Source organism: Ranitomeya imitator, chromosome 4 (assembly GCF_032444005.1).
Source record: "Ranitomeya imitator isolate aRanImi1 chromosome 4, aRanImi1.pri, whole genome shotgun sequence".
NCBI classification, from domain to species: Eukaryota; Metazoa; Chordata; class Amphibia; order Anura; family Dendrobatidae; genus Ranitomeya; species Ranitomeya imitator.
In genome coordinates, this window is record NC_091285.1 from 160,243,894 (window position 1) to 160,258,744 (window position 14,851).

General features: G+C 45.3%; 1 protein-coding gene across 1 annotated transcript in view; it reads right to left on the bottom strand.

The window, feature by feature from the left end:
• The window catches only part of PRELID2 (PRELI domain containing 2), a 161,330-nt gene extending 153,311 nt beyond the window's left edge, over positions 1 to 8,019 (bottom strand). Inside the window, exon 1 of the mRNA XM_069764063.1 lies at positions 7,861 to 8,019. Within this exon, the coding sequence (XP_069620164.1) occupies positions 7,861 to 7,935 (75 nt within the window). The 5' untranslated portion in view covers positions 7,936 to 8,019. The remainder of the gene's footprint in view (positions 1 to 7,860) is intronic.
• Positions 8,020 to 14,851: the final 6,832 nt, after the last annotated feature.

The window sequence follows — 14,851 nt, forward strand, 5'->3', positions numbered from 1 at the left end:
GCTGGGGTCTGGATCCATGGGACCCCCACCTGAAGGTTTCCTGACACCATCCACCATCGTAGGGATTTTCTGACTCGATAGGATAGGACAAACTGTCTGTCCAACGAAGACTGTCTTCTGTCCCATGTTGTTAGAACCGCTCTCTGCAATTGACGAGAATGAAATTGGCTCCAGCTGACACATAGGATACAGGCTGTCATCAGGCCTAGGATCTTCATTGTATCTCGTATTGTCACCCGAGTTCTTGCAAACTGTCGAACCTTCTTCACCAAATCTGACCGCCTTCTGTCCGGAAGAATAGACTTCCTGATGTCTGAGTCTAGAATTATCCCCAGAAACTGACGTCTTGATTTTGGGGTTAAGTGTGATTTCTCCCAGTTTACCTAGTTTCTGCAGTGTGGAGATCACTAACCGAGAATCGATCTTGAGTTGGGATACTGAGTCTGCCACTAACAGGAAATCGTCTAGATATGGTATTATAATGATACCCTGTTTCCTTAAAAAAGATACGATCTCTATTATGAGTTTTGTAAAAACTCTTGGAGCTGATGCTAGACCAAACGGAAGGCAACGGAACTGATAATGTAAGACTGAACCGTCTTTCTCTATCGCAAATCTTAGGTATTTTTGATGTTGCAAAGAAATTGGAACGTGATAGTACGCACTTTTTAGATCCAAAGTGCACATTACCACGTCCTTCCCTAATAGGGGAATTGTGGAGCGAATGGACTCCATCTTGAACCTCTTGTACGATAGCCATTTGTTTAGTGGTTTGAGGTTTATGATAGTTCGGGATTCCCCTGATGGTTTTATTATAGAGAAAAGACCCGAGTAGTGACCTGTTCCCCTTTGGTGAGGAGGTATGGGAGATATTGCCTCCATGCGGAGGAGATCCTGAATGTCTGACCACATTGGAGAGACTGAAGAGAGACGGGCGTTGGAGATGAAAAATCTTTCTGGGGGACGAGATATGAACTCTATCCTGTAGCCCAGAGATATAACCTGAAGGACCCACGGATTTGAAGTAATTTTTTCCCATTCCCCCAGATAATTCAACAACCGACCCCCTATTCTGGTGGCGTCACTTTCTCCGGAACTCAGATCTAGGGTTTGAGGGACCCGGATCTCTATTTCGGTTCCTATTATCCCCCCCTTTCTGGTAACTCCATCTCCCTTGTTTACCTTTACCCCTATAGTCTGACCTCTGACTGTAATAGGGTCTACGAAAGGGCTGGAATTTTTTTTCTCTTCTGGAAACCCCTTCTTTTCATCAGAAGCTTTTTCCAAAATGTCATCTAATACAGGGCCAAAAACCCGGCCACCCGAAAAGGGAATGGAACATAGTTTGTTCTTAGAGGGAACATCCCCCGACCAGCTTTTTAACCAAATAGCCCTACGGGCTGCATTAGATAGCGATTGCCCTCTGGCTGAGAACCTGACCGATTCTGCCGTAGCATCTGCTAGAAATCCTGGGGTTAGTTTAAGTAAGGGAATAGCACTAATGATAGACTCCCTAGAAGTTTTGGCTGACAATTGATCTTTTAAATCATCAACCCACAGATGCATAGCTCTCGCCACGGATGTCGCCGCAATATTTGTGCGGATCACCGCGGCCCAACTTTCCTAAGTTTTTTTTTAAAGGAGACCATCTGCCTTTCTGTCCATGGGCTCCTTTAAGTTTGAGGAGTCCTCAAATGGTATGGCAGTTCTTAGACACTTTCGCTAGTGGGATGTCAATCTTTGGTACATCTTCCCAGTCTTTGACCTCTTCATGGTCAAAGGGAAGACGGAGTCTAAAGTCTCTCGGTATTGATATCTTCTTCTCTGCCTCCTCCCACTCTTCCAAAATCATTGAGCTGCGGGAAGAGGTGAAGGAGGGGTCAGAAATTGTAAATTCTGAGCAAAGCCGAGACTTAACTCGGACTTACCGAATGTGCGCATTAACTGGAAAGACTTTTGAAGTCTGTGACCGCAACCCCCGGAACATCTCATCCTGCACAGAAAGAGAGGTCGAAGGTTCCTCAACCTGCATAGTCTGTCTGACCGCTCCCAGTAGTTCGTCAATATCATTGGAAGAAAAAAAGATACTTTTTCCCTTTCTGAGGGGAATCTCTACACACTTCTTCCTCTTCCTCTATGTCAGATTCTGATTGACTGTTCTCAGAAGACGAATCTGACTCTCTTTGCCTCTTCCTAGACCTGGGTGGATGCTGGACCTCAGGCTGGAACTGCTGGGCGGCAGATAGGCTAGATATAGAAGCTTGTACTTCTTCTCTAACCATGGCTCTCATGTTTGTTATTAGAGAGGCCTGTTCCTCTCCTACAATGCGGGCGGTGCAGGGCTCGCACAGAGGCTTCTGGCACAAGGCATTAAGTTTTGAGGCACATATAGGGCATCTCCTGGTTTTACCAGTCTTCTTATTCCCAGATGAAGGACGCCCCTGGAATATATAAAAAGGACCACCACTAGTACCTTTAATAGGACTATAAGGAGTGCACCTTTAAATGAGGACTCACATGTGCAAGGGAATCCTGCTTCCCCGTAGCCTCTACGCTGACCGCTGGTATGGAGCCTGGATCCATTATAGCTGCGGTGTCTAGCGCTATATTCACTTACCTCTTTATCCTTTTCGCTTGTGTCCCGGCGCTCCTACAGGAGCGATGAGGAAGGCCGCCCCCTGCTGCTGCTGTGACCCGGAAGTGACGCGGCAGCGGTAAACCGGAAGTCCAACGCACGCTCTGCCGACGAACACATGGAGTCCGGAGCGCTCTGCCGTACCTGCCCCTCCTCTGGACTGTCTGCCAAGGGACTACCCTGCAGAGATCCACGCAGGTACGCTTGGGGTAGCCATCCGAGGTCGAGAGCCCCCACCAGGGGGAAGCGACCTCTTAGCCAGGAGCAGCGCTACACCGGCGTCGCTGAGGGACCCAATAAATTAGGTGTCGGCGATACAGAGTTTCGGCCATGGGAAGGAAGAGGCTGAGCCCCCCCGATCCGCACGCTCTGTAGGGACAACGCTCTCGTCGTTCCTATCCACAGTGGGACAGGAAAAACACTGATGGGTGGAAGGGGGAGGGTCCTTTTAAAAACTCTCGTGTTTCCTGTCCCACTGTGTATAAGAAGGACGTCCTCCATGGTGCTGTCAGGTGGTGACCTGGAAAAAACATAATAAACAATATCCTTACCTTCCGCAGATCTGTAAAGTCCAACGATGTAAATCCATCTGAAGGGGTTAAAATATTTTGCAGCCACGAGCTTTGCTAATGCAACGTTGCTCATGTCTGCAAAACCCTGGAGAATGTAGGTAAAGTAGGTCAATGACCTATATTTACCTGCATTCGCGGTGAGGCGCCCTCTGCTGGCTGTTCCTATATCGTGGGAACTTTCCTAGAAAGCTCCCTGGCTCGAGATCATAAGAGGGCGCCCTCTGCCGGTTGTCCTCATATGAACTCGAGCCAGGGAGCTTTCTAGGAAAGTTCCCACGATCTAGGAACAGCCAGCAGAGGGCGCCTCACCGCAAATGCAGGTAAATATAGGTCAATGACCTACTTTACCTACATTCTCCGGGGTTTTGCAGACATGAGCAACGTTGCATTAGCAAAGCTCGTGGCTGCAAAATATTTTAACCCCTTCAGATGGATTTACATCGTTGGACTTTACAGATCTGCGGAAGGTAAGGATATTGTTGGTTTATTATGGTTTTTTGTTACAGAACGAGGGTCTTCAGTGATTGGATTGGGCGTTCAATAAAATATTAAAACAACCTTTGTTTTTATTTCATTAAAATAATTTTTAATAATGTGTTTGTGTATTTTTTTAACCCTTTACTAGTATTGGATTAATAATGGATAGGTGTCATAATTGACGCCTCTCCATTATTAATCTGGCTTAATGTCACCTTACAATAGCAAGGTGACATTAACCCTTCATTACCCCATATCCCACCGCTACACGGGAATGGGAAGAGAGTGGCCAAGTGCCAGAATAGGCGCATCTTCCAGATGTGCCTTTTCTGGGGTGGCTGGGGGCAGATGTTTTTAGCCAGGGGGGGGCCAATAACGATGGACCCTCTCCAGGCTATTAATATCTGCCCTCAGTCACTGGCTTTACAACTCTGGCGGAGAAAATTGTGCGGGAGCCCACGCCAATTTTTTCCGCCATTTAACCCCTTGATTTACTAGCTAGAACAGCCAAATTTTGCATAGACACACTACTAACATTAGTAGTGTGGAATAGGCAAAAAAAAAATGGTAATATGAGAAGGTTTACTGTATGTAAACCAGGTCTCATATCATGTCGGGTTTTAGGAAGGAGAAAGCAAAAGCCGGTAATTGAATTATCGGCTTTCTGCTATATCGCGCTGGATGAAATATTAATATATATAGATATATGTGTCTACTGAAAATATATATAAATATATATATATATATATATATATATATATATATATATATATATAATTTTCTTTTTTTTTTTTTTAAACACATGGATCCCTGTATAGCCGTATGTCGGTTTTGCAAGCCTGCGATAAAAACATGCAGTACGGATGACATACGGATTACATACGGAGGATGCCATGTGCAAAAAACGCTGAAACACCCTGCCTACGGAGGAGCTACGGACCACTATTTTCGGGACTTTTCAGCGTATTACGGCCGTAATATACGGACCGTATTTTCATACGCTGAGTGTGAAGCCGGCCTTAGAATGATCACCAGAAAGGTCTATCTTCATCTCATCAGACCAGAGAATCTTATTTCTCAGTTTGGGAGTCCTTCATGTATTGTTTAGCAAATTCTATGCGGCTTTCATATGTCTAGCACTGTTGAGAGGCTTCCCTCGGGCCACTCTACCATAAGGGTATGTGCATACGTTGCGGATCTGGCTATGGATCCGCAGCAGGTTTCAGTATGCGGTGTGCAGTACCATGTAAACCTATGGAAACCTAAATCTGCAGTACCCATGCTGCGGAAAATACTGAGCGGAAACGCTGCAGTGTATTTTCCGCAGCATGTCAATTCTTTGTGCGGATTCTGCAGTGTTTTACACCTGCTTCTCAATGGGAATCTGCAGGTGTAAAACCGCAGGTGAAATACACGCAAAAAATGCAGGAAGTCCGCGGTTAATCCGCAGGTAAAACTCAGTGCGTTTTACCTGCGGATTTTTCAAAAACGATGTGGAAAAATCCACACACGAATCCGCAACGTGGGCACATAGCCTAAAGGCCCAACTGGTGGAGAGCTGCAGTGATAGTTGACTTTGTGGAACTTTCTCCCATCTCCTTACGGCATCTCTGGAGCTCAGCCACAATAATCTTGGGGTTCTTCTTTACCTCTCTCACCAAAGGCTCTTCTCCCACGATAACCTAAACATAGCCGTCCAGGCAAAGTGAGCAATGTGCCCACATTGCAGAAATGCTGCTGAAATGTCCGCTGCATTTCTGCAACTACCTGCCGCGGGTAAAACGCAAGCGGAATTCGCATGCGTTTTCCCGCAAAACACAAGCATTTTGCAAGAGTTTTTAGTTTGCAGAATACTTGCACTTTTACAAGTGATTTGAAGCATTGCTTTGGAAAAGTGATTGACAGGTTGGTCACACAAGCATAGTGCTTGACAAGTGTGACCAACTTTTTACTATTGATAGAATGTTAGAAATAATTAGAAAAATAAAAAAAATATGGTTATTCTCACCTTCCGACGGCCCGATCTCAGCGACGCTCCGGATATGTTCCGTTACCAGGGATGCTTTGCGCGAAGGACCTTTGTGACGTCAAGGTCCCGTGACCGCGACGTCATCTCAGGTGATTTTTGCAATGCATCCCTGGGAACGGAAGCCGTCGCGTGCACCGCCGAGAGTCGGGAGGACTCAGGGGGCCATCAGAAGGTAAGTATATCCCTATTTTTTATTTTAATTTCTTTTTCTTTTTACATAAATATGGATCCCAGGGTCTGAAGGAGAGTATACTCTCCTCCAAACCCGGGTACCATCCACACATGAAGAGCTCACTTTACGCATGGTGGGCACAGCCACATGCGTAAAGTGAGCGTTTCAATGCAATCCTATGGCGGCAGAATCACCGCAATGCCGCAGAAATAATGAACATGCTGCAGATTTTACCGCTATGTGATTCCGCAGTGGCAAAATTTGCAGCATGGGCACAGCAACAGCGGAATCCCATAGGATTGCATGGGAATGCGCTTTTAAGAGTTTCCGTTGCAGAAAAAACGCGGTGGAAAAGCTTAAAAAAACGCAACGTGGGCACACAGCCTTCTGGTGGTCCCAAACTTCTTCCATTTAAGTACCGAAGAAATTCAGTTGTAACAATGGCCAGATCTGTGCCTTACCACAATTCTGTCTCTGAGCTCCTTGGCCAGTTCCTTTGACCTCATGATTCTCATTTGGTCTTACATGCACTGTGAGCTGTGAGGTCTTATATAGACAGGAGTGTGCCTTTCCAAATCAAGTCCTATCAGTTTAATTAAACACAGTGAAATCCAATGAAGTAGTAGAACCATCTCAAGGAGGATCACAAGGAAATGGACAGCATGGGACTTAAATATGAGTGTCTGAGCAAAGGGTCTGAATACTTATGACCATGTGATCTCTCAGATTTTCTTTTTTATTAAATTTGAATTTCTACATTTCTGTTTTTCTTTTGTTTTTTTGTTCAGACAAGATGGGGTGCAGAGTGTACATTAAAGGGAACCTGTCACCCCCCCAGGCATTTGTAACTAAAAGATCCACCTTGTGCAGCACTAATGCTGCATTCTGACAAGGTGGATCTTTTAGTTCGGGTTCCTGGCACTGCTGAAAGAATCATTTTTGAAATTTGTCCCTCATACCGTGAAATTGCCACGGGGGCAGGGCCCCCCTAATCCAGACGCCTCACAGCCATCAATCATGGCCTTTCCGTGCCAGCTCCTCTTCATTCATTAGCGTCCCAGGCGCTGTAAGTTACAAGGGCAGCACAACTGCGCATGCCCCCCCCCAAAAAAAAAAAATAAATAAATAAACACTGCGCAGGCGTCGGGGACGCTAATGAAGGAAGAAGAGGCGGCGCCCGGCGGCCATGATTGAAGGCTGGGGTGCATCTGGATTAGGGGGGGGGGGGTGGGAGAAACACCTGCCCCAGTGGCGATCTCACAGTATGAGTACAGTATAACTTGTTTTTGTTATCTTTGAGGTTACATCGGGGGCTTATCTACAGCATTACAGAATGCTGTAGATAAGCCCCTAATGGCAGTAGCCGAACCTTATAGGCCTAAAATGGGGTGACAGATTCCCTTTAATGTGAAAAAAAAAATTAAATTTTTTGAATTTACTAATTGGCTGAAATGAAACAGAGTGAAAAATTTAAAGGGGTCTGAAAACTTTCCATACCCACTGTAGGTATAGACGGGCAGTGTAGGGGCGTCACACACAGATACAGGTGTAGACGGGCAGTGTAGGGGCGTCACATACAGGTACAGGTGTAAACGGGCAGTGTAGGGGCGTCACACAGATACAGGTGTAGACGGGCAGTGTAGGGGCGTCACACAGATACTGGTGTATACGGGCAGTGTAGGGGCGTCACACAGATACAGGTGTATACGGGCAGTGTAGGGGCGTCACACAGGTACAGGTGTATACGGGCAGTGTGGGGCGTCACACACACAGGTACAGGCGTATACGGGCACTGTAGGGTGTCACACACAGGTATAGGTGATTTCCATACTGGTAGAGCAGTCAGGCTGATACCTGTAGGACGAGCACACAGAAGCTGCTGCTGTCACCGCCACACTCCATGTACCAGCACTGCCTGATGTGATGCCCAGAGTGCCCACACATTGCGGACCAGCCGTCTGACCCCCGCACTCACCTTGCTGAGGTAGCTGCTGACCACCTGCTGGAACGGATAACAGTACACGGTGCCCACCAGCACCTCGGCGCCCATCCTGTCAGCCGTCCTCCTCACCGCTCCACGCTGTCTCTTCGGTACCTCAGCCCTAAGGCGCCATGTTTTTAAAGTCTTTGAAATAACTTTATTAGTCGCGGACAGTGCGCGCAGGATACTCGTGGAGGGATTACACATGCTGAGAAGTGACGCTTCCCCAATGAGGGTGTGCACGTGCCTGTCAGCGGCTGCTGTGGTGTGTGGGGCCGTGTGTGCCGCAGTCATGTACAGGCACGGTCACACAGCTGCACACACTCCCTCTGTACCCATTGCCTGTCATACAGCGGTGGACGTACCACTGGTGCAAACTGTGCTGCGGCACAGGGGCCCAAGAGGTGAGGGGCCCATTATCACCACCGAGGATCATGATGAGCGAATGGACTGCAAAGGCCCATATAGTGTTCTTACAAGGGGCCCATATAGTGTTCTTACAAGGGGCCATATAGTGTTCTTACAAGGGACCCATATAGTGTTCTTACAAGGTACCCATATAGTGTTCTTACAAGGGCCCATATAGTGTTCTTACAAGGGGCCCATATAGTGTTCTTACAAGGGGCCCATATAGTGTTCTTACAAGGGCCCATATAGTGTTCTTACAAGGGCCCATATAGTGTTCTTACAAGGGGCCATATAGTGTTCTTACAAGGGCCCATATAGTGTTCTTACAAGGGGCCCATATAGTGTTCTTACAAGGGGCCCATATAGTGTTCTTACAAGGGCCCATATAGTGTTCTTACAAGGGACCCATATAGTGTTCTTACAAGGTACCCATATAGTGTTCTTACAACGGCCCATATAGTGTTCTTACAAGGGGCCCATATAGTGTTCTTACAAGGGCCCATATAGTGTTCTTACAAGGGGCCCATATAGTGTTCTTACAAGGGGCCATATAGTGTTCTTACAAGGGCCCATATAGTGTTCTTACAAGGGGCCCATATAGTGTTCTTACAAGGGGCCCATATAGTGTTCTTACAAGGGCCCATATAGTGTTCTTACAAGGGCCCATATAGTGTTCTTACAAGGGGCCCATATAGTGTTCTTACAAGGGGCCCATATAGTGTTCTTACAAGGGGCCATATAGTGTTCTTACAAGGGGCCCATATAGTGTTCTTACAAGGGGCCCATATAGTGTTCTTACAAGGGGCCCATATAGTGTTCTTTCAAGGGGCCATATAGTGTTCTTACAAGGGGCCATATAGTGTTCTTACAAGGGGCCCATATAGTGTTCTTACAAGGGGCCATATAGTGTTCTTACAAGGTACCCATATAGTGTTCTTACAAGGGGCCATATAGTGTTCTTACAAGGGGCCCATATAGTGTTCTTACAAGGGCCCATATAGTGTTCTTACAAGGGGCCCATATAGTGTTCTTACAAGGGCCCATATATTGTTCTTACAAGGGGCCATATAGTGTTCTTACAAGGGGCCATATAGTGTTCTTACAAGGGGCCCATATAGTGTTCTTACAAGGGGCCATATAGTGTTCTTACAAGGGGCCCATATAGTGTTCTTACAAGGGGCCCATATAGTGTTCTTACAAGGGGCCCATATAGTGTTCTTTCAAGGGGCCATATAGTGTTCTTACAAGGGGCCATATAGTGTTCTTACAAGGGGCCCATATAGTGTTCTTACAAGGGGCCCATATAGTGTTCTTACAAGGGGCCCATATAGTGTTCTTACAAGGGCCCATATAGTGTTCTTACAAGGGCCCATATAGTGTTCTTACAAGGGGCCATATAGTGTTCTTACAAGGTACCCATATAGTGTTCTTACAAGGGGCCATATAGTGTTCTTACAAGGGGCCATATAGTGTTCTTACAAGGGGCCCATATAGTGTTCTTACAAGGGGCCATATAGTGTTCTTACAAGGGGCCCATATAGTATTCTTACAAGGGGCCCATATAGTGTTCTAACAAGGGGCCATATAGTGTTCTTACAAGGGGCCCATATAGTGTTCTTACAAGGGGCCCATATAGTGTTCTTACAAGGGCCCATATAGTGTTCTTACAAGGGGCCCATATAGTGTTCTTACAAGGGGCCCATATAGTGTTCTTACAAGGGCCCATATAGTGTTCTTACAAGGGCCCATATAGTGTTCTTACAAGGGCCCATATAGTGTTCTTACAAGGGGCCCATATAGTGTTCTTACAAGGGCCCATATAGTGTTCTTACAAGGGGCCCATATAGTGTTCTTACAAGGGCCCATATAGTGTTCTTACAAGGGGCCATATAGTGTTCTTACAAGGGGCCCATATAGTGTTCTTACAAGGGCCCATATAGTGTTCTTACAAGGGGCCATATAGTGTTCTTACAAGGGCCCATATAGTGTTCTTACAAGGGGCCATATAGTGTTCTTACAAGGGGCCCATATAGTGTTCTTACAGGGGCCCATATAGTGTTCTTACAAGGGGCCCATATAGTGTTCTTACAAGGGGCCATATAGTGTTCTTACAAGGGCCCATATAGTGTTCTTACAAGGGCCCATATAGTGTTCTTACAAGGGGCCATATAGTGTTCTTACAAGGGGCCATATAGTGTTCTTACAAGGGCCCATATAGTGTTCTTACAAGGGGCCATATAGTGTTCTTACAAGGGGCCATATAGTGTTCTTACAAGGGGCCCATATAGTGTTCTTACAAGGGCCCATATAGTGTTCTTACAAGGGCCCATATAGTGTTCTTACAAGGGACCCATATAGTGTTCTTACAAGGGGCCCATATAGTGTTCTTACAAGGGCCCATATAGTGTTCTTACAAGGGCCCATTGTTAAAAATCGTTATTGAGCAAAAATATCTAATCAAGACTTAACCAGGTGCGTTATTCTTAAAAGAAAAATGTCATGATATTCTGACGAAAGTATAGTGGTTTATTGAGTTATCCACCATCGCAGCAAAAACATAAAAGGTAGATGAAACAATTACAAACAGAGTGTCCATGTGTAGATATCAGCGCTTCTCCTGTTACTCATCTTTAAAAGGTAGAATGGTAGAAGTCATCTGTCTGTGTGAAAGTCTGAAGTCATCATGGCATGGAGTAGCTAACAGCTGTTGTTCCTCGTGTCTTGTCTCATGTCCATGGAGAATGATGGTGAAGGAAGGGAGGTGACCGTCCCACGTGACAAAAAGCCCCCACCCCCTCCTAAGAGACGTTTATATATGTTCAACACTGATCACGTGTCTTCTGTATATGGAGTTAACTTATACTCTGAGCTACATACACAGAAATAGCTTTTGATAGTGTCAGCAAGAAACCATGTGCTCGGTACAGAATAAGAATAATTAATATTTAACACCCATATAGTGTTCTTACAAGGGGCCATATAGTGTTCTTACAAGGGGCCATATAGTGTTCTTACAAGGGCCCATATAGTGTTCTTACAAGGGGCCATATAGTGTTCTTACAAGGGGCCATATAGTGTTCTTACAAGGGGCCCATATAGTGTTCTTACAAGGAGCCCATATAGTGTTCTTACAAGGGGCCCATATAGTGTTCTTACAAGGGGCCATATAGTGTTCTTACAAGGGGCCATATAGTGTTCTTACAAGGGGCCCATATAGTGTTCTTACAAGGGGCCATATAGTGTTCTTACAAGGGCCCATATAGTGTTCTTACAAGGGGCCATATAGTGTTCTTACAAGGTACCCATATAGTGTTCTTACAAGGGGCCATATAGTGTTCTTACAAGGGGCCCATATAGTGTTCTTACAAGGGGCCATATAGTGTTCTTACAAGGGGCCCATATAGTGTTCTTACAAGGGGCCCATATAGTGTTCTTACAAGGGGCCATATAGTGTTCTTACAAGGGGCCCATACAGTTAGGGCCAGAAATATTTGGACAGTGACACAAGTTTTGTTATTTTAGCTGTTTACAAAAACATGTTCAGAAATACAATTATATATATAATATGGGCTGAAAGTGCACACTCCCAGCTGCAATATGATAGTTTCCACATCCAAATCGGAGAAAAGGTTTAGGAATCATAGCTCTGTAATGCATAGCGTCCTCTTTTTCAAGGGACCAAAAGTAATTGGACAATGGACTCTAAGGGCTGCAATTAACGCTGAAGGCGTCTCCCTCGTTAACCTGTAATCAATGAAGTAGTTAAAAGGTCAGGGGTGGATTCCAGGTGTGTGGTTTTGCATTTGGAAGCTGTTGCTGTGAGCAGACAACATGCGGTCAAAGGAACTCTCAATTGAGGTGAAGCAGAACATCCTGAGGCTGAAAAAAAAGAAAAAATCCATCAGAGAGATAGCAGACATGCTTGGAGTAGCAAAATCAACAGTTGGGTACATTCTGAGAAAAAAGAAATTGACTGGTGAGCTTGGGAACTCAAAAAGGCCTGGGCGTCCACGGATGACAACAGTGGTGGATGATCGCCGCATACTTAATTTGGTGAAGAAGAACCCGTTCACAACATCAACTGAAGTCCAGAACACTCTCAGTGAAGTAGGTGTATCTGTCTCTAAGTCAACAGTAAAGAGAAAACTCCATGACAGTAAATACAAAGGGTTCACATCTAGATGCAAACCATTCATCAATACCAAAAATAGACAGGCCAGAGTTAAATTTGCAGAAAAACACCTCAAGAAGCCAGCTCAGTTCTGGAAAAGTATTCTATGGACAGATGAGACAAAGATCAACCTGTACCAGAATGATGGGAAGAAAAAAGTTTGGAGAAGAAAGGGAACGGCACATGATCCAAGGCACACCACATCCTCTGTAAAACATGGTGGAGGCAACGTGATGGCATGGGCATGCATGGCTTTCAATGGCACTGGGTCACTTGTGTTTATTGATGACATAAGAGCAGACAAGAGTAGCCGGATGAATTCTGAAGTGTACCGGGATATACTTTCAGCCCAGATTCAGCCAAATGCTGCAAAGTTGATTGGACGGCGCTTCATAGTACAGATGGACAATGACCCCAAGCATACAGCCAAAGCTACCCAGGAGTTCATGAGTGCCAAAAAGTGGAACATTCTGCAATGGCCAAGTCAATCTCCAGATCTAAACCCAATTGAACATGCATTTCACTTGCTCAAATCCAGACTTAAGACGGAAAGACCCACAAACAAGCAAGACCTGAAGGCTGCGGCTGTAAAGGCCTGGCAAAGCATTAAGAAGGAGGAAACCCAGCGTTTGGTGATGTCCATGGGTTCCAGACTTAAGGCAGTGATTGCCTCCAAAGGATTTGCAACAAAATATTGAAAATAAAAATATTTTGTTTGGGTTATGTTTATTTGTCCAATTACTTTTGACCTCCTAAAATGTGGAGTGTTTGTAAAGAAATGTGTACAATTCCTACATTTTCTATCAGATATTTTTGTTCAACCCTTCAAATTAAACGTTACAATCTGCACTTGAATTCTGTTGTAGAGGTTTCATTTCAAATCCAATGTGGTGGCATGCAGAGCCCAACTCGCGAAAATTGTGTCACTGTCCAAATATTTCTGGCCCTAACTGTATAGTGTTCTTACAAGGGCCCATATAGTGTTCTTACAAGGGCCCATATAGTGTTCTTACAAGGGCCCATATAGTGTTCTTACAAGGGGCCATATAGTGTTCTTACAAGGGGCCCATATAGTGTTCTTACAAGGGCCCATATAGTGTTCTTACAAGGGCCCATATAGTGTTCTTATAAGGGGCCATATAGTGTTCTTACAAGGGGCCCATATAGTGTTCTTACAAGGGCCCATATAGTGTTCTTACAAGGGGCCCATATAGTGTTCTTACAAGATGCCCATATAGTGTTCTTACAAGGGGCCCATATAGTGTTCTTACAAGGGGCCATATAGTGTTCTTACAAGGGCCCATATAGTGTTCTTACAAGGGGCCCATATAGTGTTCTTACAAGGGGCCATATAGTGTTCTTACAAGGGGCCATATAGTGTTCTAACAAGGGGCCATATAGTGTTCTTACAAGGGGCCATATAGTGTTCTTACAAGGGGCCCATATAGTATTCTTACAAGGGGCCCATATAGTGTTCTTACAAGGGGCCCATATAGTGTTCTTACAAGGGGCCATATAGTGTTCTTACAAGGGGCCCATATAGTGTTCTTACAAGGGGCCCATATAGTGTTCTTACAAGGGGCCCATATAGTGTTCTTACAAGGGCCCATATAGTGTTCTTACAAGGGGCCCATATAGTGTTCTTACAAGGGGCCATATAGTGTTCTTACAAGGGGCCCATATAGTGTTCTTACAAGGGGCCCATATAGTGTTCTTACAAGGGGCCCATATAGTGTTCTTACAAGGGCCCATATAGTGTTCTTACAAAGGCCCATATAGTGTTCTTACAAGGGCCCATATAGTGTACTTACAAGGGGCCATATAGTGTTCTTACAAGGGGCCCATATAGTGTTCTTACGAGGGCCCATATAGTGTTCTTACGAGGGCCCATATAGTGTTCTTACAAGGGGCCATATAGTGTTCTTACAAGGGGCCATATAGTGTTCTTAAGAGGGGCCCATATAGTGTTCTTACAAGGGGCCCATATAGTGTTCTTACAAGGGGCCATATAGTGTTCTTACAAGGGGCCATATAGTGTTCTTACAAGGGGCCATATAGTGTTCTTACAAGGGGCCCATATAGTGTTCTTACAAGGGGCCCATATAGTGTTCTTACAAGGGGCCATATAGTGTTCTTACAAGGGGCCCATATAGTGTTCTTACAAGGGCCCATATAGTGTTCTTACGAGGGCCCATATAGTGTTCTTACGAGGGCCCATATAGTGTTCTTACAAGGGGCCATATAGTGTTCTTGCAAGGGGCCCATATAGTGTTCTTACAAGGGCCCATATAGTGTTCATACAAGGGGCCATATAGTGTTCTTACAAGGGCCCATATAGTGTTCTTACAAGGGCCCATATAGTGTTCTTACAAGGGCCCATATAGTGTTCTTACAAGGGGCCATATA